Source organism: Lithobates pipiens, unplaced genomic scaffold (genome assembly GCF_037356315.1).
Source record: "Lithobates pipiens isolate NorthernLeopardFrog02 unplaced genomic scaffold, aLitPip1_a1.2 Scaffold_3, whole genome shotgun sequence".
Classification (NCBI taxonomy): Eukaryota; Metazoa; Chordata; class Amphibia; order Anura; family Ranidae; genus Lithobates; species Lithobates pipiens.
Window position 1 is genome coordinate 171,446,599 of NW_027507790.1, and position 27,350 is coordinate 171,473,948.

Consider the following 27,350-nt stretch of genomic DNA (forward strand, 5'->3'; position numbering starts at 1 on the left):
CAAAGGTATATAGCTTCTGATGCTAACTATTAATTGAAATAGAAAGGGCCAGGAGACTGGTGCTCCAGTTTTTTGGAGATGTATTTCTTTCTACTGGTGCAAATGTTTTATGTAACTGGGTTTGTTATCATATCTTTGTAATTTTGGAAAACTTTCAGAATTTTTTTTTATTGAAATGGGGGAATATTAGCTGCAGAAAGATCACAGGCAATACTAGTCTTTTACTCTCCGCTAGTTGTTTTTGGGCACAGCTTTCATAGTTCAGATTCTCTTTAAAGTCAACGGCAACAGGGAACCACTGTGTGCACATTCACACTTGCTGTATATGCACCTGTGCATGCAAAGTGCATTTGGATGTACTGATATCCATTGACATATGTAAATGCACTTTTGCACGCACTCACCCATTTCCTGTGGGTTTAAAAATATGCACAGCCACACATTAAAGAAGGCACTGGATTCTGTTCTTTTAGCACACAATAACATAATGCATGGCATGTGTCTACATGTGTACATGTTGTGATATGTTAGGGTCAAATCATTTTTTTTGTTTCGTTTTTTTAAACATGTTTGTGCATTGAAGAACTTATATGAATAATGCACATAATCTAAATCCCTGGTTTACCATAAATAAAATAGCCTAAATAATAGAGGATTTTTTTAAATATTTATTAACCAATGAAACACATGACAATAGTTTAAAATGAATATATTTATTTGTATTGCAAATATTACATACTGATAAGGCATTCTGAATATATTACTACATTCAGGATTGCTTAAACTTCCCGTAGAACACTAAAATCCCAGGGCTATTATTAAGGTATTATAAAAAGTTGCATATTTGTGCAGAGTGTGGCTTAAAGTGCAATAGTTTAGGTGATACTGTCACTTCCAATGTAGGCAGACATTTCGTGAAATAGACAATCACAGAGTTAGAAAGGTGCTAGAACGCTTACAAAATATGGGAACTGCACCGAAATACCTTCAGTAGTTTTATGATAGTTTGCTTGTAAATTACTGCAGGTTTTTGGAGTGAATACAAATACAGCACCAACACACCAAAATAAGTATCCTTATTTTTTTTAAAACGTGGGTTCTTTTCAGTTGAGCCCAATGAAATATGAAAATTACATGGCTAAAATCACAGTGTCATGAGGGCTGTACACACAAGCTGAATATCGGGCGGTATCAGTTGGTGCAATAGAAACTGGCCGCCATTTGGCCCCTGTATACAGTCTGACATAAGCCAGAGGAACATCTGACTTCTGTCGAAGGACATGAGCTGAAAATGTCTGCCCGGGGCCTCCGATCAATGGCTGAGAGCACTGACCAGTGTGTTTGGTGGGGGGGGGGGGGGCTGTCCGCCTAACAGAACACAATTGAACAGCAGTGGAAATCGCTGTACTAACATTGGATTATAAGTACAGGATCTCCTCCTAAGCGCTTCAATTTTTCTCGTTCAGCCCACTGGGTTGAACAAAAAAGGAACTGTTGGTGTGTACTATGCTGTAGGCTAGTGATGAATCTTTTTTATTTGAGCCTCCTGCCAGTAGCGCATGACACTGTCAGAATGCAGTGTCCCGGCAGGGAGGACACAAATGGGGTGGATGGAGAAATTTGTTAGTTTTTTTGTTAGTTAATAGTGTATGACCAACTTAAGAATTAAGCTAAAGTAAATCTGTGCATTTTCCATGAGGCAAAGCTGAAAATTCACTTAAATGTTGCCTGCCCACTGCATATATTTACCTTCCTGTTGCTCCTTTACCTCTCTGTTTGGCCTTCTGGAATTAGGATTAATGCCTGGTGCATCAAGCTACGGGGAGCAAGCGACCCTCTCTAATTTCATCCATGACCTCTACACAGGTTTCACTTCCACAAGTGAAAAGAATAAATCGGGTAATGTGAGAAGGTTAGTGTAAACACCTTGAGAGCTAGTCATTTAATGCCTCGTTTCCACTGAGCAGATTGGTTTGGTTTGGTTCGGTATGGTATGCTATTTTGAGTGTTTCCATTATTAAAGCGGCCCATACAACCAAACCATACCACACCATTCAGGGTCCTGCTTCAGATGTGGGGCCATAGAGAATGGTACAGTACTGTTAGGGTGGAGCTGCTGGCATCACACAATACATTCCACTGATTGGCGGACAGAAAAAACGTCAATGCTCAGGTCTAAGGCATTTTTTCTAAACCCCGTATGGCCCCTGGTGGAGCGACTTGCAGTGGAAACACTCACCTGAATAGACCGGACCATTCTAACACTTCCAAACTGTACTGACCCGACCGTTCCACTCAGTGCAAATGAGACATAAGTGAACCTGTAGTTTTGCTCTGTTTGTGCAAAGCAACAGTTCACTTTAATGATAGGTTTAGGGTGGGTAAGGCAGTGCTTTTTTTTTCACTTTTTAGCATTAAAAATTCTGAACTGAACATTACCATTGCCTGGTTCTTAACTCCAAATAAGGCATAATATATACCTCCTACACCCCAAAGGCCAGGTGTCTTTTGACACCCGTATTCTGTTTTCCGGTCACTTAGTCAGTCATAGTTTCTTACTGATTAGATAAAACATCATAGCCACACAAGGCATGCCAGGGCTGGAATGGCATAAAGAGATTTCCTACTCCGCATCAGCACACTTGGAACTAATTATTGGAAGATCTTTTAGGACCAACTGATCCACGTTCAACTGCCCTCTATATGGAATGCTTCTGGAATATTTGTTCTCATTTAAATATTTGCTACAACTAAGATCTGCATCTACAAACTGTCATTGTTCTGCTTAAAGTTCTGTTCTGGTCTGTAAAACGAATTCAGTCTTGCCTCCGAAGTTAATATTCTGTTCAGGGTACCAAACATTGGCTAGAGTGTTTCCTCTGCACTGAATACTCTATGCCTCTCCAGTCTATAAGAAATAGTAATTGGGAATTTAATATACAAGCAGGGACTGAGATAATTAACTGCTTTTCTTGCAAAAGGACAACCTATCCTTCACTACCGGTATGCTCAGCTGGCAGGAGCGAAGAATCTACTTGGTATTTCCAGAATGGTGCAGCATCTGACTTACTCCATGCAGTTGTGCTGGGTCAACTACCAAACAGCAGTACTATTATATGGAAAGAGTTCATAGCCCTTTGTAAACTAAATCTTGGGCACATTTTGGGTGCACAACCTATGGCTTGCTATGTGCAGATGAACATAATCCACCAGTTAGCACTTCTGTATAATAAGCTGCAAATGTCTTGAGCACAGTGTCCTCCTGCCTGTCTTAAAAACTACTTTTTTTTGGTTCCAATGGTGACCACAAGGTGGATATGATATTCACGCAAGTACCAATCAAGTAACAATACATGTCTTGTTGTGTCTGTGTTGTGGCTGCAGACTCTATAAATGCATGCAGATCCAATCATCTTCATGAAAAATTAACATATTTTTGTAATTGTGCTACTTAATATGCTTGGTACTGATCTTTGTACACAACCTCAAACTGTTATTCAGTTGCTGATCTGGGGTTGGGATTTGAGGGTACTCAAGGTAGTCACTTTACCCAGGCACCATGCGGTATTAATCCAGCTCTGTTTAACAAGTAGAAAACTGAAAATACAGTGCAAAGAGCAATGATTGTGTGAAAAGTTCAGCAGCAGCAATATGTCATAGATTGTTCAAAATTTGGCTAGTTTAGCAGGAACCATACAAATTTCATACAATTAGTCTGGCAGGTTTTTTATACAGTCAGTGGCTATAGCTGCCAGCATTGGCCATTGTATTGATAGCGGGGAAACCTCTCGCTGTCAGAATACGATAGCGCAGTGGGAGGGATTCCCCCATCAACACTAAGGCCTCATCTACACTGCTGCTGCTAAACAGACCTTTAGGAGCAGTTGGGCAGTTTTTTTCAACTGCTCCTGAACTCTCCTCTGTGTTATCTTATCAATACATCTACACAGGGTCCTCTACAGTAGTTTCTAGGCAGTTGAGTTTAGAGGCTTTTTGTTATTGGAAAGCAAAAAAATTGATTCAGAAGCTGAGTTTAGAGGCATTTCAAGCGCTAAATGCTTCTAAATGCGGTGACTCACGTTTAGCCACGTTTTGTTTACAGGCGTTTTCATTTTTGGCTATTTTGAAAAAAAAAAAATCTGTCAAGTTAAATCGTTCAGGAGAAGTTGTAAAAACGTCCCATGTACATGAAGCCTAGCTGTTAAACAATTTTCTTAACTTCAACCGGTAGTTGAAGAAAAGAACATTGCAAAATCTATGGCCAGCTTAAGAGATGTTTCTGATTGTTTGCTATGGAAGGTTAGACTTTGCACATCTTGGTTGTTATTTGCGCTGTCCTAACTACACCTGAATGTGCCCAAGTAACACAATTGCTATGTTGTTAATTTGGTTTTAGGTAGTTAGATACTCAATCCATTTTGTCAGTGCTCTCTTTATGATTTCAGTCCACCTGTAGCTTATGTTTCGGTTGTGTTTCGGTTCTTGAAATATAAGTAATCAGGAACAGATAGTCCCAAAGTTCCCTCATTCTGAGCTGTAAAAGCTTCTTCTTCCTCTTTGTGGTGGTGGTGACTTGTCTTTTCTGCATCTCTTTCTATATGGAGATTGTACTTCTCTTTATTACATTTCACCTTCATTACATTATGATCTTCCTCAAATTCATGTTCTGATTCACAATGAACATCCAGCTTGTGCATTGTTGAAATGCTGGACTGGTCTTCTTCCTCCTCTTCTTGGAAATAATGACCTTTTATTCTCTCCCCATCTAAACTGCGACTTAACTCTTTAACCCTTCGCTTTCTAGACAGGTCAAAAGGTTCCTTCTGTTCCAGACTCCGCAAGACAATTGAGTGGGAGAGGCCCGCTCTTCCTCTGCTCAGACCTAGGGGTAGAAGAAACTGGGATCAAGCTAAGTTTTATGGTGAGCCTGTTACTATGTGGCATTGGAATTCATTCCAGAAATATACAGTGGTTGCAAGTAGGCACTGACACTTTCACCATTTCTCATTGACATGTTAGAAATACAGAAGTCAGATGTGTAAAGTGTCCTGTATATTCATGTATATCACAGAGCAGAAAGATGTCAATGAAGAAACCTGAATGAAGAGAATTTGTTTGAGCTGGCAGGAAGACAACACAGTCCATACAAGTTTCATGGCAGTAATTAAAAAAAAAAGTGCATCTATTCGAAACACACTGATGCGGTGCAAATTCGCTGCAAATTCTGTGCGGATTCTGCACCCCATCCAAATTGCATCCCGTTCATGCGAACCACTGCAGGTGTGTATGTTAAGGTAATGACACCCCGAAATTGGTTCACAAAACGCAGCCCCAATGCGATCCAATTCTGGTGCCAACAAAAAAAGGGTCCTGCATGTTTTTGGTGTGATTTCAGCCATACAGATTAATGACTCAAATCGCACTACTGCTAAAGAATTGCATATGATTTTAACAGGAATGCAATGCGATTACGGTCCAAATTGCATGCAGTTCCTGCACCTCATCAGTGTGAACTGGGCCTAAGCCTCAAAACATTTTCAGGTATGTCCCTCTTTGGAAGAATATTAATTTTTACTCACCACCTCACAAGTCCATATGTTTTTTGGGATGAGTCATACTTCTAGTTTAAATGGTGCATTAAGTAAATGTTAGTCATTTGAGGGAAGTGAATAGAAATGAGCATCAGGGAGATCTGGGCTTGGAGGCTAAAATGCAGTTGCTCCCCAAGGCCAGTACTTATAAGATCAAATGGGGGTTATTTACTAAAGGAAAATCCACTTTGCACTGCAAGTGCACTTGAAAGTGCACTTGGAAGTAAAGTCGCTGTAGATCCGAGGGGGACATGCAAGAAAAATAAAAAACGCCTGCACTTCCAAGTGCACTTGCAGTGCAAAGTGGATTTGCCTTTCATAAATAACCCCCCATATGTCTGGCTGGTGTCCCTAAGTGACTACTCAGGGACACCAGCCACCATACTGTGACTTCACCATTCAGACACTAATTACAATAGGATCTGTAGTTGGTGACACATATCAGATATAATTTAGCTACTTACTCCTTGTTCAGACCTCCTGAGAGCAGCAAAAGAAGCTGTTGCTGGAGAATATGAAGAATTGAGTCACAATAAACTATGTCCTTTAGGAACATTCACCTTTCATCATCCCACCAATCATTTTAGAACCATTGGAAATTTGGTGTGGTACTCTTTTTGTCCCTACCATAACTGGTTGGTTTTGTCAAGTGGCGAGAATAAAACTGAGTTGCAGAGGCTAACACAGCACCTTGGATCTTTAGCAAATATCTGGCTGATCCATTTTAAATTCTTGACCAGGGATGTCTGCAGATAAGGAGCTCTCCTCCTGTCTGTATAATGCCCTGTACACATGGTCGGACATTCCGACCACAAAATCCGTCAGATTTTTTCAGACGGATTTTGTCCAAAACATGTGTTGCATACACACGGTCGGACAAAGTTGTCATAAAATCCGATAGTTTGGAACACGGTGACGTTCGTTGCATACGACGGGACTACATAGAGGCTAATAGCCAATAGCATTGGTCTCGTAATTTAATCCGAGCATGCGTGGAATGTCGGAATACTCTACAAACGATCGGAAAAAGTCTGATCAGATTTTGTTGTCAGAAAATTTTTTCTCCAGCTCTCAAACTTTTTCCGTCTGGATTTCCGACGGAAAAAGTCCAATAGAGCCCACACATGATCGGATTTTCCGACAACATTATCCGATCTGACTTTTTCCATCGGAAAGTCTGACCGCGTGTACAGGATATATGTCTGAGTATAACACCCCCAGCAAATATATGAAAAAAAGATTGACTGCACTCCAAACTTACTGTAGCTCCTCTTGTTGTATTTATTGATTGTCAGCAGTGGCTACACACGTCACCACCCAAAAACCAACCTTCCATGATGCATTTCACCACTCCTGGCTTACTTAACTAAGGAAGGTTGGTTTTGAGGTGGAGATATGTTGTATGCAGTCACTTTAAGAAGCTAAGTTTGGAGTGTGGCTGATCATTTTTCCTATCTTTGATGGAGCATGGAGATCAGATGGGCTATAGTAGCCAGCACCTAGATTGTCCATGTATGATAGGAGGAGCTAGTCTTGATTGGAGCTATGGATTTGGGTGCATTCTTATAATACCCCTTAATATATTTTGGTCTAAATACTTGAAGAAAGACTATTAGTTTGATATGTTTTATAGCAAAAGGGAAACAGGTTCTTTTTTTCAACATTTTGGATCTTTTTTCCTTTTTAAAGAAAAAAAAAGTGTTTATGAAAGGCCACCAAAAGAAAGCTCTATCTGTCTAAAAAAAAATAATATATGAAATGAATTTGGTTACAGGGTTGCACTACTAAGTAATTGTCAGTCAAACTATCACATCATTGAAGATTTCAAAAAAAGGCCTACAAACGATGGTGTGTAACATGCTGGTATTGGGGTAGTTTAGAAACACTGAACTACGTTAAACATTAAATGGAGACCTTTTAATTTTTTCCATCCAGTTCAACCTTTCTTTTTTTCCAAGTGCTTTTATTGTCTTACTACTGCAAATAACCACCGATGATCATATCATATCTAGTGAAATCCAAAGACAAGATGATTATTGCTGTGCGATCTCACCTCTAGAGTGATATCCTCTTTCGGTGACACCATGTTTGACCTTCATATGGCGGGTGAGGTTTCCTTTCAGAGTAAATTTGCTGGGGCAGTAGAGACACTTGAAGGGCTTGCTGTCTGAATGAAGGTGCATGTGGCCCATTAAGTTGTGCATTCGGTTAAACTCCTTTCCACACAGCTGTGAAAACATTATAAGCATTATGAAATGTCATACCAAAGAAAAACGTTACACATAAATGAACATGTGTAAAACAGTCCTAAACAGTCCTAAACAGGCTAATTATGTAGATTATGATGTAGAAGCAATGAGGGATTTGACATGAGACAAACAAAATAATCAATACATGTAAAACAGTTTTGGTTGTGTATCTACCATTTTGACCATTTTACTACTTTTAACATTTTGCATGTGCAGATTTTTTTAATCGCTGGGGAGATCATGTGACTGGACCAGAGCGCTTTCAGAATAGGTAGGTATAGACACCTTTCCTTTACAGGGTAGTTAGTATAGGGCTTGGAATGGAGGTGGGAGCAAGTTTGGGCTTAAATAGTATTTGACTGAACTTCAACTTTAATAACCCAGAACTCGCATACAAGTAGAGAATTGTTGGAACACCATATATGCAAATATTTGTTGGCATATATGCAAATATATGCCAACCATTGTTGTGAGTATTGCATAGGCTGGCCATACATGATTCATTTTCTTTTGTTCAACCAATGGATTTTACATAAGAAAATTTATTGAATTCCCCATCCACACATTTCTCTTGCTGAGCTATTGTATTCGGACAGTGGGGAGGCCTCATGCCACTCATGAGCACCAACTATAGCCAGCGGCACTGACTGTGCGAAAATTTTCCACTGGGCTGGTTGTACAGAAGTCATTCGAGGGATCAATATCTGTACAACCAACCTGCCCCTAGATAGATCGAAATTTGGCTGTTCCCTGCTAAAAGAGACAAATTTTGATCCATCTATGGCTGGCTTTACCTGGCTACAGAGCTGCACCAATCCCCATTCCTGTTTGTCCTTCTCCCCAGGCATACATTGGTAGGCAGGTGTAGGTTATTTTCTCCACTGCAGCTGGAGAGGGAGTCAGGATAAATCTGGTTCTACTATTTCCAGCAACTATGGTTTGCTGGGTCAATGGGGTTGGATGCTGTTGCCCAATGTGCCATTGGCAGCCATCTTGGGTCAGGCAGAGCTGATTCATGGCCCTGTCTCCCTTTTTTGGTGCACTTTTTGTGAGTGGGTAGTGAAGGGAAAGGTGCCTCATCTGATAGGTACAGAACTAGCAGTAGGTAAGGTTCCTGATGAGGAGGGAAAGCATAGGGTCGCATCTCTTCTGGACATCTTGCTGATTGGGCATGTAATGGCCAGGCCACATTAAGCCCCTATCTACACACACTGTCATTCCAGCTGGGACCTGCTGGACCATGCTGGACCATGCACTTGGTTGGGCAGTCTTCTAACCAGGTTTTCTGTGAACTGTTGCTGCATGACCTGCATCACCTGACTGTGTGGCTGCACACCTGACTGCACGCTGCACCCCACCTACAGGTTGATCTCTTTCCTAGCCATGACTCTCAACAGTCCTTGTCCTACACACACTGTGTGTAGGACAAGGGCTCTTGGGAGATGTGGTTCTGAGGTGCATGGCTATATTAATAGAAAATGAGCTCTCGGTAACGGTCCTTGGTAATTATGTTACAGGGAGTAATAAATGTTTTTTCTCACTACCAGAATCAAGGTAAAATCCATTTGTATAATGCCAGGGCATGCTCTGAGGACACAGGGCAGGTCTGGGGGTTAATAGGGGTAATGCTTGAACATACAATTTAAGTGCCAGTTTTATGGGCAATTCGCTCTTCAAAGGCATTTTTCAATTGCAAATACAGCTAATGGTCTGGCCAAAACCAAGATTTTTTTTAGCGCATGATACCACAGACGCATTACTGTTATTGAGAGAGTTCATAACATTCATTCTTTTCGGTCTGCAAAGCTTAAATTCTGCATTTGTATTCACTGTTATATTTTTCAAGTTTTTCATTTAAAGGTAACACTTTTCTGGGACAAGACACCCTGTAGTTCAAGTATCCCATGAAAGGAGAAGTTCAGCCTGAGCTCATTCGGCTTAGCTTCTCCTCTGGGTCACAAGAGTGCAATTCGTTTTGCACTCCTGTGACCCGTTTTCAGCAGAGAGCAGACTGAAGTCCACTCTCTGCTGACATCACACAGATCAGTTCATGCACCGCATCATCACGACTCTGGAAGTCTGGATCCGCCAGGTGCCTGGACCAATGGATGTCTCAACCTCTCAGCAAGCCGCTGAGACGGCCATAACCCGCCCCTCCACAGCTCAGTGCTCCAATGAGCATGGAGGAGCAGAGCAGGAGAGCTGCCAATTGACAGTCAGCAGCTCTCTGCTCGGGGAGCCATGAGAATCGAGCCACTGGCACTGTTCGGTGGCTCAGTTCACAGTGTAGAGATGGCGGGGGACAGATGCAGCATCGGTCCAATGCTGCATCCACCTAGTGTGACAGAGCGAGGCTCTGTCCCTATGAAATTGGAGGAAAAAGGGATCTCCAACCCTGTGTCCGGGTCTTGATGATAACGAGCAGGGTGTGTGCCCAGCTGCACACAGCCCATATAACGAAGGGGCTGTTGGGAGTAGAGTGTGAAGGATGGTGGAGTAGCTTGCTGCTGTGCATGTCCAAAGAGCCCAAAGCTGTGTGCGTTGAAGGGTTGAAGCTGTGTGCATCCAAAGAGCCCAAAGCTGTGTGCGTTGAAGGGTTGAAGCTGTGTGCGTCCAAGAAGCCTAAGACTGTGTGTATCCAAGCAGCTCGTTTGAGGGGCAAGTACCTATAGCAGCACTACTGCTGAAGAGTAGCCAGGTGGGCTAGCATTTTCATTTGGATTGTGTGTATTTAATTTAAGATTGGACCCCTGCGTGGGATTCCTGGATGGACTATTATTTTGTTTTTCCTTTTAATAAACGTGGGCTACCAGGCCCTTAACTATAAACGCCTGCCTGATGTGGACTGAAAAATGCCTCTAACCACTTGAGCTAAACACCCCAATATCACACTAGGTAAGTATAATGGGGGAAAAAAGCAAAACCAATACTTCTCTTTTAATATAAACCAGAGATGCCCAACCGTTGGCCCACAGCGCCCTCAATTGTGGCCCACCCGGTCTCGCTCTAAGATGGCGGGTCGGCAAGCCCAGATTGCTGGTTCCCGACCCGCCATCTCCGAGAATCAGTGTGAATAATGGAACCGCTGCTAAAGGAAGGAGAGTCGATGCTTCCTGTATAGCGCCCGGCTCCTTCACAGGCGAAGTGATACCAAATGTACTCCACCTGTGACAGGAAGCATCGACTCAGCTCTCTACTGCAGCTGCATGCTTCCTGTGATCTCAGCCAGCAGCCAGCAGTGCCAGTACCAGTCACCAGTACCTGCCAGCAGTACTAGCCAGCAGTACCAGTACCCACCAGCAGTACCAGTACCAGCCAGCAGTACCAATGCCCACCAGCAGTACTAGCCAGCAGTACCAGTACCCACCAGCAGTACTAATACCCACCAGCAGTACAAGCCAGCAGTACCAGTACTCACCAGCAGTATCAGTACCCACCAGCAGTACCAGCCAGCAGTACCAGTCACCAGTACCATCCACCAATACCAGCCACCAGTACCTGTCAGCAGTACTAGTACCCACCAGCAGTACCAGTTACAGCCATCAGTATCATTACTCACCAGCAGTATCAGTACCCACCAACAATACCAGCCAGCAGTGCCAGTACCCGTACCCGCCAGCAGTACCAGTACCCACCAGCAGTACTAGTACCAGCCAGCAGTATCTGTACCCACCAGCAGTAATCCTGGGCAGGAATCCTGAGGAGGAAGTGAAGATCAAGTTCAGTTGAGATGTAGGTAAACTGATGTGCATCAGTATGAAAGTAGCCTTAGGCCCCTTTCACACGATTGGTCCGATCGGGTTTGCCTGTCTGTTTTTCAGGCGGACCCTCCATTCACCTCTATAGAGTGGCAGAAGTAAACAGGTTTGTGTCTGCTTACACCCGCCTATCTGCAATCCGATCTGCTTAAAAAACAGAAGGGGATCTGCCCCCTTCTGTCTGAGCAGATCGGAGGGCCCTTAGGGTAGAGCAGGCTGCATTTTACATATGCAGTGTGGACACAGACCTGCCATCCGCCCGCTACGCTCATTGTGGCCCGTGACCGGTTACCAAGACGCTAAAGTGGCCCTTGCTCCTCAAAAGGTTGGGCACCCCTGATTTAAAACATCTCTTGTCCCTGTTTGTGAATTTTACTTGTGGATATACAACTAAACAGCAGTTCTATATAGCGTGCACTGATGCATTTGAGTTTTTCAGACAGTTAGCATTATATGACCATCAACCATTTGGTCTGGTTATATGTAAAAAAAAAAAGAGAACTAAATAACATACAAAACTGAAATACTTGCAAAGAATGTTATGTAACACAATGGCATACAACTAACATAAATGCTCAGCACAGCATCGTTCTTCCTTTGGCATCTCACATTCAGTATAAGATCCAAGCAATGGAAACCAGAGGCCTGCAGAGAGCTACAAAGGCCGCTGCTGAGCCGTCTTCCCTTGTAAAAGGGGTGTTTCTTTCCTTAGAGAGCCAGATAGAGAAAACCAGAATAAGAATGACTGTAAATTGTCCAAAAAGGACCGTGAGAAAACAGGAAGCCTTGAGATGTATAAGAGAAAGCAAGATGAAATCTCTTTGCAAACCAGTCTCAGGGGACATGTGAACTATTGTTATGAAGGCAGTTCAGGCACTTATATCCTTCCTTCTCCTGAGGAGGAGCTGTATGCCAGAATGCTGCTATCTGGTCATTGCCTTAATCCTACTGAACACAGGCCAGATAAAGAGAGTCAACGCCACCTAGATCACTTTGAGTTCTCTGCCATGTTGGCAGGGGGTATATCAAAGCCAAAACACATTTTATTTGTTCTTTTTCCATTATTGAAGATGAAAGCAACGCATGCAGAGTCTGACAAATCAAGTGTTAACATCTCACCAGACAAGTGTAATGTGGGAACTAAAGCCTGTTCACGTCCCCTCTGTGTTTCCTTCTAATCATTTATATTCACAAAGCACTGGGGAACACTGGCAGTGCTAGGGCACAAGCTGGTCTTAATGAGAAACAGGAAAAAGAAAAATCTCTTTCACTGTGTAATAATGTATTGGCCTGAAAGGATTACTCATGTATGTAGTACTTACCATAGTGGGGTTGAAAAAAGACAGATAATCAAGTATTATCTACATGTAATAGAGTTAGTCCAGTAGGAGGCACTCTATGCCAGGCAAGCAGCAAATGATCATCAATTAAAATCTGATTGTGGTAATCATTTTAAAGGCAATGTATCTTTTCTATTTTCCTTAATATGTTTAGAACTAAAAAAATATAAAAAATATGTTTTCGTAGGACTAACAAATGTTTAAAAATATGTTTTAATTTTTTAATCATGTATTATGTACTATTGTTTATAAGTAATTATTTCCATCCATCAGGTGGAGTTCTAGGTTAATTTGTACATGTTAATTGTTTATTCTTGGCTGCTCCATTGAAAAAAGTCTATTGTTTACAGAGCTCAATAGCTCAAGCTTAAAGTTACAACAAAATAAATGACTTATACCTCATTCCCTTACTGCTCTGTTTTAATTGAGTCATGTGAAGAGTCAATTACAGAGAGACAGTCTGAAGGAAAACATATTCAGCTATGCTCTTTATTTAGAAATCCTATAATGCTCTGTGACACAACTGGCTATGGGCACACCCCATATTAAACACTAATTTATAAAATAGAGTTGTTATAGGAATGGTAAAAAAACAAAAAGACGTGTAATCATTTTTAAAACATATACAATTGAAAAAAAATCTAAAAATATTGACCCAACACCTTTAGAATTTTCTTTGACACCAGTATTTTTTCATACTTTGCAAATCACATTCTGTGATTTCTTCAGTCATCTTTAACTGGATGGAATGGTTTATGGCTCCTCTCTTCCATTGTGAAGTATCAGTCTGGGTATGTCACAAGACAGAGACATTACCACTGGACAGCGAGGCCAAAAATCAGGCTATCCTTTTCAAAACAGGATGGCTGATAACTCTAACTCCACTACACCTTTGCCCTCTGAATTTGGCTATTAAAAATGAATGGCTCATTGTTTCATCGTTCATGCTAATATAAGAGCAAAATTCAATAAAATATTAATAGAAGATAAGAACACCCTAACCTCCTCCACCACCCTAAAAATGTGGCAATTATTAATTTGGGATTAGATAGCCTTTCTACACTTGTGTCTCTTATAAGGGAGCAGAGCCTTATTTTTACTTCCTGCCCCCCATGACCAACTTTGTAATTTCAGCTGCCCCTCTTCCTACTGTAGCCTTGGTATAATATTATCAGGAGCAAACATAGCCACACAAGCCATACCAGGGCTGGAGTTGGACAGGCTAAAAGTGACAGTTTTCTCCCTCTGCATCAGTATACCTAGAATTAACAACTAGAATAATTGTGCAAACTGTCTCTCTACACTGCTAGAAGTTTGATGCTTGCTATATGGACTGAGAGTGGGTGAACTATAAATTCACAGTACACTTTGCCACCAATGAAAATGTACACAGAGTACATTTTCATTTGACTTAAAAATCTAAAATTTCCCATTTGGCATTGTTGGTAACCCGTAAATGCCTTGTAATGAATGGAGAGGATAAACACACTCTCTCACCTTGCACTTGAATGGTTTGGTATCGGAGTGGACAATCATGTGTGCCTTCAGAGTCTGTTTCTGGACAAAGCTTTTGAAGCAGAGGTGACACTGGTAGGCTCGGATGTTGGTGTGGATTAGAATGTGCCTCTTCATGTTGGCCAGAAGGGTGAATTCTCTACCACAGATCCCACACTTGTGCTCTTTCACACCCTACGTTTAGAAATAACATATGAATATTGAATATATGGCATTTTCTAGATTAGAATGGTAGTTATTTGTTGAACAGTCATTAATGTTGTTTGATTGTAAGTTTGGATAGATGCTGGCCGGTTGACTTACTCATTGGCTTCTTATACACTGGAGATTGCATAGAAAATACATCTGTGCTTGAATTTTCATATTTAGTCAACCAGCATGGCCATTAGTATCATAAAGAGTGAGTTTTTTTGTCAACACAGGATAGGGCTGTGTACATAAATAGGTAGACTGTGTCTCGTCCTGATTTCAACAATATCTGATTGCAATAGAAAGAATGGACTTTGATGGCACCACAAACACATAACCTGTTAAAATTTACATATTTTATTCACCATAATACATCACAAACAAAACAAGGTTAAAAATATTATGCTCATTTGCATAATATACCCCAAAAAATGCTGGTACACGTTACAGCCCTGATAAAGAATATACCCCCCCCATTAGGGTAATAGATGAGAAATGTACATTTCGCGCTTCCTCAGGAGATTATTAAAATTCTTCCATTGAATAAAGATAGAAAAACCATACTTTTCAGGTGAATATGGTTATCTGTATATATCCCTAGCACTTGAAGTCCACCCCATAGACTTGCGCTTCCTGGTGTCTATATATACTGTACATGCTGTTTTATGATGTGTAATGATCCCAATGCTAGCTCTTATAGCCATGATTTATATTATTACTCCTAGCATCCTACCCACTTTGTGATTGAATTCACTCCATTATATCCACCACCAGGCATTAGTGATTGGACCTTATGTAAGCAGGATTGTTTTTATAGCTTGGACCTCTTAACATCTTTATGTCCTATACTTTACCTGTTCTATCCCATATCTTCTGTTGCGTTTAGAGGCAACCGCCATATACACCTTTCCTTGGGACCAAGTGGGCACCTCCACCTCAGCAGCTACTTTTCACCTGGCTTAGGTTTTCATTACATGGTTACATAATAGGAGAAGTTAAAAAAAGACACAAGTCCATCAAGTCCAACCTATGTGTGTGCTTTTATGTCATTATTACATTGTATATCCCTGTATGTTGTGGTCATTCAGGTGCTTATGTAATAGTTCTTTGAAATTATTGCTGCTCCCCGCTGAAACCACTGCCTGTGGAAGAGAATTACACATCCTTACTGCTCTTACAGTAAAAAAGCCTCTACACAGTTTAAGGTTAAACCGCTTTTCTTTTAATTTTAGTGAATGGCAGTGTGTCTTTTTAAATTCCCTTTCACGGAAAAGTTTTATCCCTATTGTGGGGTCACCAGTACGGTATTTGTGCATTGAAATCATTTCCCCTCTCAAGCGTTCAGTTCTTGTAACCTTTCCTCATAACTAATGTTCTTCAGTCCCTTTATTAGTTTTGTTGCCCTTCTCTGGACTCTCTCCAGTTCCAGCACATCCTTCCTGAGGACTGGTGCCCAGAACTGGATGGCATACTCCAAGTGTGGTCGGACCAGAGTCCTGTAGATTGGGAGAATTATTGCTTTTTATCTCTGGAGGCAATCCCCTTTTTAATGCATGCCAATATTCTGTTCGCTTTGCTTGCAGCAGCTTGGCATTGCATGCCATTGCTGAGCCTGTCATCTACTAGGACCCCCACGTAATTTTCCTTCCTAGATTGTAGGTGTTTTAATGCCCTTTTGCTAATTAAATTGTTTATGTCGTTTTATGACTTACTTGTTTTTGTATATGATGTTTATTTTTCTATCTTTATTCATATAGAAGAATTTTAATAAGCTCCTGAGAAAGCACATTTGTGGCAAAACATGTTAAGCAGGACCGTAAGCTGGACCCAATCACTCCTGAATGTTGTCGTCCGTGTTTGTGGTGCCATTAAAGTCTGTGCTTTCTATGCCAATCTTATATAATTAGTACCATGACACACAAGTGATTTTGGTAGCAGATTGTGCTACCAGTGATTGATAACTGCTATAGAGCTGCTCTCCTTAGCACTTTTTTTTTTTAGAGATGAAGTCAATGAAAAGCCTGTGTTGCCACAATTTTTAGCTCAGTTGCTAAGTGTTTGACTTTGTGTAGTGTTGAAGCTATCCAGAAATGCCAACTTTAGTATCTACTAAGATTATCAAGAGCAGACACTAGTGATAATGTCTCACAAATCATTTGTAGCAGTTAAAGTTGCTGATGTGTGGCTAATTACAAATCACTGGAGAAAATAAACCAAGAGGTTTGTAGCTGCTACCAATGTTGCTGTTGCTACATGACCCTTATTCTTATTGGTTTTCCTTTAACGTTAATAAAATATGCATCAGAGTAAATCTGGCCATAGATGGATCAAAATTTGTCTGGTGAAGTAGGCCCCAGCTGAATTTCAATCTATGTGTTCTTCTGTTAAACTGGAATGTTGGAAAACTTTTGTCAATCAGTGGCTGTTGTATTGTCAGAATATAATATCCTGGCAGGGGGGTATCTTCAACCCCCTTGTGTAGATGGAGAAATATGTTAATATTTTTGTTTAGCCCACTGGCTGAACAAAAAGAAAAACAAATGGTGTAGGAGAGAAACTATTTTGGCATCTTTAAAAAGAGACCACCAAATGATTACAAACCCAGTGGTTGACTCCTTCACATCCACAAATATCTAAAATGCCGTATTTGGTTGGACTGAATCAGCAAAACGTTTTTCCTACTTTAATCAAACTGAGAAGTTTTGTAGTATTTTTATAGCTACTTTTAACAGTCAATATACAGTATATTAGGCCTTAGCGTTTTAAAGTGAAACATCAGCCAAAAATGATTTTCAAAGTTTTAGGAAGAGTACATAGTTACATAGTTAGTAAGGTTGAATAAAGACACCAGTCCAACCTGAGCGAGTGTCTACAATTGTCACTATCCCTGTACATTGCACACTCACATTGGTCCCTACTCTCAAGGAGCCCACGATCCAAGGTCCCCATTCATATACTAGGGTAAATTTTGGAGAGAAGCCAATTAATCTACCTGCATGTCTTTGGAGTGTGGGAGAAAGCCCATGCAGGCACAGGGAGAACATGCAAACTCCAGGCAGGTAGTGTTGTGGTGTGGTTGGGATTTGAGAGTGCTAACCACTACACCACTGTGCCTAAAGCCTAAACTATATTGCTATCTATGTCCCATGGGGACAATTCACACTTCCTGTCTCAGATACCATGAGGGAAGTGAGATATCTTCTTCAAAAAAAGACAAGGAGAGCAACAGACGCAATAATTTTAATCATGTGTGTAGGGGCTGCAACAGCTTTTTTTTATTAATGGCTATGTCCCCAGTGGAAAGACTTCCTTCAGATCCTGTGTGGTTACTAAAACAGGAAATGAGGAGAAATTCCCTCAATGGCAACACAGATAGAAAAAATCTCAACAAAAATGGCAACTGCCCCAATTTATAACAAGCTTTTAAAGTAGGGTGGATTTGGAACGACTTTGCACAGAGCAAACAAAAGCTGACAAAAGTGTTGTTTTATTTGAACAGAAAAACAAAATAACAGAGGTTTTTACCCTCTGCCACTATATCGAAAATCAGTACGAAAACTGTTTTGGCAGGAGTTCCACTTCATGGTTTACGTTAATGGATTTTGCTTTCTGTGAAACCCAAATCTGTGGTGTCAGGTCTGTTAAGCTTCAGATAATAAGCCCAATACAAGTGAAACTGCAAATGTTGCTATAAGTGCATTTAGAGTGACAAGGGGCAGAAGAAGATTTTTCTCAGCATTACAAATAGTCATGCGTGTAACTCACCTTATGAGTCAGGGAATGTTGTTTGAGATGATGCGGCTGTACAAATTCCATGCCACACTCGGAGCAGATATAGGGCCGGATGTCCTTGTGCTTCATCATATGATTCTGAAGTTGGCTTGGGTACTGGAATGTCTTATCACACTCAGTACAGTTATACTGCACAGGGCCACGATGTACCGTCAAATGTCTTTTAAGCTGTACAAGTGTGGGGAAGTCTAGTCCACACTCCACACAAATATTCTCTCTGCCGCTCTCATGTTTTGCTTCATGAACTTTAAGTTCACTTGGGTAAGCAAACCCCCTGCCACATATCCTACAGTTGTATGGCTTCACATCACTGTGCTGCATCATATGTCGCTTTAGATGACTGGTTTGGGTGAAAGCTTTATTACAGACTTGGCACTTGTGGGGCCTGGTGCCCTGGTGAGTTAGCATGTGAGTATGTAGGTGGCTCAGTTGTTTGAACAGCTTGCCACAATGGGCACAAGAATGGGGCTTAATGCCATTGTGTCCCAAAATGTGTGTTACCAGGTTGTATTTCGATGTGTATGACTTTTCACACATGGGGCATTTCCAACGTTTCTGATCTCCAACCTCCACATAGAAACTGTCGTCAATTTGAATGTTGATATCTACTCTCTCAACCGTCTGCTTGGGGTCCTCACTTTCATCAATTTGGGTTTTACTTATGACTCCTTTGTCTGGGAGACCAGCATTAAGGCCGTGACACATGTGAAAGCTTTGGGTGGGTACTTGGAAAGGGAACAATGTTTCAGGATATTGTTTGTGAAAATAGGGATATGATGGGTGTAAATACAGGTGTCCGGGTGGCCACATTATATTAGTCCTAATAGATTCTTGTTTTAAAGAACTAAGCCAAAAGGGATCCATTGTTCTGCAGTACTGCAGACCAATGTTTGACAACTCAATCATTTTGGCATCATAAGTTGACAGAGGAGGTAAATGACAAAGTAAATGAAAAGGAGATGAAAGAAAAGGCTTGTCTTCTTCATTGCTTGACTCCACTTGGCCATTAATGTCTTTGGTATTAATATCATTAGGCGTTTTTGAAGGAGCACCCTTTCTTCTGTGTGACCCACTTGCAAAAGCTTCATGAAAATGATGCAGGCTGTCCACTGGATGGTCGTACTGGTAATGTGGGAAGTGGGGCTTGTAGTTCTCAATTATAGGAGACAGTCTACTACATTTTAGAAAGGAAGGCATTGGTTGTCTGAAACACGGAGTGTAATCCTTTATGCCATACGAGTCTTTCTGCATTGTTCAACTGCAGAGAAAAATATACAAACATATGATGAATATGTAATTACAGGACATTTGAGTCACTCAAATATGTTATACGTAATCTGTATATATATATATATATATATATATATATATATATATATATATATAAAAGCTGGAGAGTGCAAAATCTGGCGCATTTACGCACAGTTCTAGATTATTATTTTTTGTTAAAGCTTAATTAGACAAGCTGAAGTTAGAAGTTAGAAACTGATTGGCTACCATGCACAGCTGCATCAGATTTTGCACTCTTCAGTTTTAGTAAATCAATCCCATTTTATATAAATAAGGAAAAATTCCACTACTACGGCATAAAAAAGACAACAACAAATTTGTATCAGCACAGATTTTGTAATTTAGGTCAATCAAGATAGTAGGCTGTAAAATGAAATACTCAAAAAAAATTTAAGAAATGGCAAAGGCAAGTAGAAATACCAGAAACTTAACACCTGGAGCTGCCTTTTGTTAAGTCCAAACTACAGTATATAGGCATCCCTTAAAGTGAACCTGAAACACAGGATGCACTTGCTGAACCCCTTCTGATAATGCTAGTTCTTGGCTTTTCCTGATTTTAATACCAGTCACTGCCCACATAGAAATAAGCAACTAGTGAAGTCAGAAATCTTTATATTCAAACATTTCTGGGATACAGTCAGATGATTAGCAAGGGAACCAGGCTACTAGCATTTACAGGAGGTGGTCAGCAATGGCAACCTATATATTTCACTTTTATATATGTGAACTTAAAAGTAACCAAAACCCAATTGCCCCTTACTCACCAAAGCAAAAATATATAACCAAACATAGTTCTTGGATCAGGCGGAAATCGGGTACTGAGTCTACATAGGGCTGGTCAGCATTTCACTCTTTTGCCAGCAAGCTGGCTTTACCGTACTGTGCATGTGTCCACTCCTAGACACATAGCACTATAATGATCCCAATGTCACAGGGAGATGGGCTTGACATATACTCTAATGCCGCATACACATGACTGGACTTTTCGGTGGACTTTGTCCGGTGGACAATCCGTCGGACTTTCAAATGATGCACTTGGCAACACACGATCACTCCAAAAGTCCGGCAGATTGATGACATAGAATAAGGAAGTTCATAGCCAGTAGCCAATAGCTGCCCTAGCGTCGGTTTTAGTCCGTCGGACTAGCACACAGATGAACGGATTGTCCGCTAGAAAGCCGAGTCCGGCGGACAGATTTGAAGCAAGTTTTATGTCTAGGTCCGCGGACTTTGGGGAGGAAAAAGTCCGCTGGAGCCCACACACGATCTAATTGTCCATCCGACTCAGTCCGCTGGACCAAGTCCGTTGAAAAATCCGGTTGTGTGTACGTGGCATAAGGCTGTGTGTCTGCTATCAATGTTATACAACACAGTCATGGAAGAAAAGAGATGAAGTCTACAGCATAATGTTGTATTCTTTAGATCAGGGGTCTCCAAGCTACGGCCCTCCAGCTGATGCGGAACTACACATCCCATGAGGCATTGTAAAACTCTGACATTCACAAACACGACTAAGCATGATGGGAATTGTAGTTCCTGAACAACTGGAGGGCCATAGTTTGGAGACTCCTGCTTTAAATTATGGAGTCATACAGAGAACTAAAGTGAGCTGCTCTTTACAATGTGATAAAATGTAGTTTGTGGGACACTTATACAAAGCAAAACACATTATGATGCACTCTTGTAAACTCCCTAATCTCTTCTGGTATTGTACCAACCCCTTGTGACCATTATAATTCTAAATTATGCGCATTCAGATTTAGAAAATTTTAGATGAGAAGAAAGGATGTCCACAGACCTTCATTATAAAACAGGCTAAAGAGAATGATGAGCTACTGCCACCAATCCTATGGCATCCCAACAATTCCAGCTTTTATGGGCTTATCTTCCCATAGGAAATCGCTAAAAATTGGATTCTGACTGTATACCTTGTGTGTGAAATAATATTTTGAGCTTTTTACTGCTGTGTCTCCTAGTAACCAGTGTTACCTGGGCTGAAATTGAAGAAAATCTAATATTTTGAGTTGTTATAGCACATGAAGGGAGGGGTTCTGATGGGGACACTTGTCTAAAGCTGGCTAGATGGATTAAAATTTGTCCATTTCGGTAGAGATTTCAATCCATCTATGCCCATTCCGATTCAAAAAGAAGCACTCCATCAGAAGGGGATTCTTGGTAAATATTAATTTAATCAGCACATGCAGCCAATCATCTTGATGGGATAGGAAGTGAAGGGAAATTCTAAGTATTGGCATTGGAAAGGAAATACTTTAATGCCGGGTTCACACTGCTCTGACATGGAAGTGGGACGACTTCCTATCCGACTTTGCACTACGACTTCATGTCCGACTTCCATGCGACATTAATGAACGGGATCCGACTTTAATCCGACTACATTAGGCCCTTTAAGTCTGGTATGAATCTTGAGGGGGGAACCCAATGGCAAAATTAAAAAAATAAATAAATGGCAAACCACACACCAAAAAAAAAAGATGTGCCCCCCCCCCCAAAAAAAATCCATTCTAGTCCCCTTTTCCAAGCATGCAGCCCAGCAGATCAGGAAAGGGAGGGAGTGAGTAGCCCCCCCTCCTGAACCATACCAAGCCACATGCACTCAACATGGTGGAGTGGGTGCTTTGGGGCCCCCCTCCCAAAGGCACCTTGTCCCTATGTTAATGGGCACAAGGGCCTCTTCCAACCCTGGGCGGTGGTTGTGGGGTCTGTGGGCAGGGGGCTTATCAGAATCTGGAAGCCAGATCCCAGCTCCCCCATATGAATGTGTATGAGGTACATACTACCCCTACTCATTTACCAAAAAAAGGTGTAGTGAAAAAAATGACTTCACAACTCCTTTAACAGCTTCCCAACCCACCACCGCAGTTATACTGCAGCAGGTTGGCTCCCCTGCATGAGCAGTCATAGCTATACATTGGCTTGCGGGGTCGGGATAGCAGGCGCGTGCCCGCTGCACAGAGGGGGTGCCGATGCTCATGGCCGATGGTCGCATTCGTGAGCAGGAGAGACAGAACAGGGACAAGTGTGTGTAAACCCCACCACTGCCAGTGACATTTTTACAGTAATCAATGCAATTTTATAGCATTTTGCGCTGTATTAATGCCAGTGGTCCCAAAAATGTGTCAAAATTGTCCAATGTGTCTGCCATAATGTTGCAGATCGACATTATGACAAAATGTCGAACAAGATCGACAAAAATTTCAGATCGCCGCCATTACTAGTAAAAAAAAAAAAAAAAAAAATGCTATACATCTATCCCCTATTTTGTAGACGCTATCATTTTTGCACAAAACAATCAATATACGCTTATTGCAATTTTTGTTTTACCAAAAATATGTAGAAGAATACATATTGGCCTAAACTGAGGAAAAAAATAGTTTTTTTTATATGTTTTTGGGGAATATTTATTATAGCAAAAAGTAAAAAATGAGTTTTTTTTCAAAACTGTTGCTCCTTTTTTGTTTATAGCTCAAAAAATAAAAACTGCAGAGGTGATCAAATACCATCACAAGAAAGCTCTATTTGTGGGGAAAAAAAGGACGTCAATTTTGTTTGGGTACAAAGCTGTATGACCGTGCAACTGTCAGTTAAAAAGACGCAGTGCTGAATTGCAAAAAGTGCTCTAGTTAGGAAGGGGGTAAATCCTTTCAATGCTGAAGTGGTTAAAGTATATCTATGGTCAAAATTTTAACTCATATACTGTATTAATTTCCACATTGTATTTCAATAACTCTCCTATTAATATGGATGATCTTGAAGTTCGTACGTACTTCTTTGAACTCTCTGACACGTATTTACTATGAGTGTGAATAGGCTCTGCTATGTATTTTGCAGAGCCTGAACTACAGAGATGCTGAGAGGAGGGGTTTCAGGAGGCGGAATCAGTGCAGGAATCACTGCTTGCAGGCAGTGAGGTACCATGGGATATGTAGTTCTTAGTGAAAAAAAATGCAGTGGAAAAACGGCAAAGCATGCAGGGAATCCAGGAAGTTGTGAAAATAGATGGCCAGTGTACAGACAGTACACACAACATGAAATAAGATTTTTCAAGTAAGAGTAAATTGTATTGTCAAAAATGATTGTTTGTATTTCTATTTTTTTATTTTTATTTTATTTCAAGAAAGCACAAAAACACAAAACACACATATCTTCTCTAGATATATCAGAGTAAGAAAATAATTACGATTCAGATATATCAAACTAACATCATTCATCTAAATCATAACATTCAAAATATCAATATATATATTACATGATGGCCATACCTACCCTGCCTAACCGACATCTAATCTTCCTCCCAGTGGCGTAACTATAACCTTCAGGGCCCCGATGCAGGAAACCATGGCGGCCCCCCCCCCCCCCCGACCTCCGGATAGGGCTCTTTTCTCCGAGCCCGATGGTGGAACACCAGGGCCCAGTCCCAAGTGGGTGGCTGCATATAAAGGAACAAATTTAAAAAACATCAATTACAGCCACTGTGCCCATCAAACGCCACCACTGTACCATCTAATGCCACCACTGTACCATCAAATGTCACTACTGTGCCCATAAAACTCTGCCGCTGTGCCCATCAAATGCCACCGCTGTGCCCATCAAATGCCACCGCTGTGCCCATCAAATGCTGTCAGTGTACTTATCAAATGCTGCCAGTGTACCCATCAAATGCTGCTACTGTGCACATCAAATGCTGTTGGTGTGCACATCAAATGCTGTTGGTGTGCCCATCAAATGCTGCCACTGTGAATCCCCACCGCCCGCTCACTGTCTGCCCGCCACTTACCCTGTCTTGGTGGGGCAGCGGGTAACGGCCATGAGCGGGGTCCTCCATGCAGCTACTGCCATCCTCATCTCCCGTGCTCTCCTCCTGATGGGCGTCCAACAGGCTTGTACTGGCCATTGGGACTACAGGGAGTTTCCCGGTGGGCCGATGGCTCAGTGGGCCACTCTGATGCAAGGGGGCTAGTGATGGCACACTCTGATGTAAGGGGGCTGCTGATGGGACACTCTGATGTAAGGGGCTGCTCATGGGACACTCTGATGTAAGGGGGTGCTGATGGGACACTGATGTAAGGGGGCTGGTAATGCGACACTCTGTTGTAAGTGGCTGGTGATGGGACACTCAAAATGTAAGTGGGCCGGTCTGGATGAAGTCCAGGGCCAAATTTCTGTCCCAGTCCAGCCCTGGCATCCAATAGCTGTGTCTATCGTTTCAGCCAATCGGGTGATGGGTAAAAGACCCGCACACCTGATTGGTGGAGAGGCGGTTCAGTGTTAGGAAAGTGAATATTAATTCACTTTTCTAACACACCTGGGTAGACTGTGAGCGTCAAGCATGGCGCTCGCAGTTCACCTATTTTGAAGCCTATTTTAGCCCATGGCTCTAATCAGGTGCTGCAAAAACACCCCCCGCCGCTGTAATTCAGGCACCCGGCACCCCAAAAGGGACCAGACACCTAAATATGGGGGTGGCAGCGGTGGCCATGGATAGATTCATGCTATGCTATGCATGAATCTATCCATTGGTCATAGAGGGGGTGGAACCTGTGCACCCTTTTGGATGCACCGCCACTGATAAACAGATGCACACACACATGCATACATACACATATATATATGAACACACACACACATACATACATGCATGCTCACACACACACATACAAGCATGCTCACACGCACACATACATTAATGCTCACACACACACACACACATACATGCATGCTCACACACGTACAAGCATGCTCACACACATACAAGCATGAACACACACACACACACACACATACATTAATGCTCACACACACACATACATACATGCATGCTCACACACACACATACAAGCATGCTCACACGCACACATACAAGCATGCTCACACACACACACACAAGAATGCTCACACACACACACACATACATTAATGCTCACACACACACATACATGCATGCTCACACACATACAAGCATGCTCACACACATACAAGCATGAACACACACACATACACACACACACACACATACATTAATGCTCACACACACACATACATGCATGCTCACACACATACAAGCATGCTCACACAAACGCACACACATACATGCATGCTCACACACACACATACAAGCATGCTCGCACACACACACATACAAGCATGCTCACACACACATACATGCATGCTCACACACGCACACATGCATGCTCACACACACGCACACACACACATGCATGCTCACACACACACACACACACACACACACAAGCATGCTCACACACACACACATACACGCATGCTCACACACACACATACAAGCATGCTCACACACACACACGCATGCTCACACACACATGCACATACAAGCATGCTCACGCACACACAAGCATGCTCACACACACATGCACACACAAGCATGCTCACACGCACACACAAGCATGCTCACACGCACATACAAGCATGCTCACACGCACATACACGCATGCTCACACACACACACACACAAGCATGCTCACACACACGCACATACAAGCATGCTCACACACACAAGCATGCTCACATGCACACACAAGCATGCTCACACACATGCACATACAAGCATGCTCACACACACATACAAGCATGCTCACACACATGCACATACAAGCATGCTCACACACATGCACATACAAGCATGCTCACACACACATACATACAAGCATGTTCACACACACACACACACACACACAAGCATGTTCACACACACACACATACAAGCATGTTCACTCATACAAGCATGCTCACACACACACACACATACAAACACAAATACAGTAGATAGTCTTATTAAAAAAAACAGCAGACATTTACCTTGGCTCTTCCTGACGGTTATTGCACTCTAGGGGGAGACAAAGAGCACACACTGCTTTCACTAAGCCTAATGTGAGGAGCTCCCGCACAGTGCCGATTTCAGTTCGGCTGATGATCGGGGGAGCTCCTCTCAGCCTTTCCTCCTATCGAAGAGTACAAGGGGCCCTCGGGCCCCCCTGCGGCGAGGGGCCCGGTCGCCATGGCGATCTTGGCGACCCCTATAATTCCGCCACTGCTTCCTACAATATTTCTCTATGCATTAGATGTCTATTCCATCATATTATAACCTATTACTGTATGTGTCCCTATGCTTCTTGCCTCCAATTTTCTCAAACTTAATATACTAAAAAGAAAAAGGAAAATCTTTCCACCCCCCCAAAAAAGGGGGGGGGGTGGAAAAATTATAATTTAGGTAGGGAGAGGGGAGGGATAATAAAGGAAATGGAGGAGGTGAATGCGCTCCCCTCAAGGTATTACTCAGATCAAAAAGTTACATTTATATACCCTACTTTTTTCTAATTACCCCCACGATATTACGTCCTTCATCCGAGAAAATATATACGTGTTCCAAGAGGTCCATGTCTCAACATAACATTCCTTTTGATGACGCTTAGTAAGAATTAAATCCTCTATTTTCTTAATTTCCTCTACCTTTTTTTAAGCCACATACCTATGGATGGTGCTTGTATAGATTACCAGTATAAAGGAATAAATGCCTCATGGAGATGGTGAAGAACTGATTTTTTTGTAAGTTTTACTTGGAATATCAGATGT

At 41.8% G+C, this 27,350-nt stretch overlaps 1 protein-coding gene across 2 annotated transcripts in view; it reads right to left on the reverse strand.

Moving 5' to 3' along the window:
* Positions 1–1,859: 1,859 nt before the first annotated feature.
* ZNF366 (zinc finger protein 366) overlaps positions 1,860–27,350 on the reverse strand; it is a 34,535-nt gene continuing 9,044 nt past the window's right edge. The window contains exons 2-5 of one of the 2 annotated variants that reach the window (XM_077462498.1): positions 18,408–19,692; positions 14,436–14,627; positions 7,645–7,819; positions 1,860–4,882 (exon numbers count right to left, since the gene is read on the reverse strand). In XM_077462498.1, coding sequence (XP_077318624.1) covers positions 4,458–4,882; positions 7,645–7,819; positions 14,436–14,627; positions 18,408–19,685 — 2,070 coding nt within the window. In that variant the 5' untranslated portion in view covers positions 19,686–19,692 and the 3' untranslated portion in view covers positions 1,860–4,457. The remainder of the gene's footprint in view (positions 4,883–7,644; positions 7,820–14,435; positions 14,628–18,407; positions 19,693–27,350) is intronic. The other variant, XM_077462499.1, reaches the window with a different exon arrangement.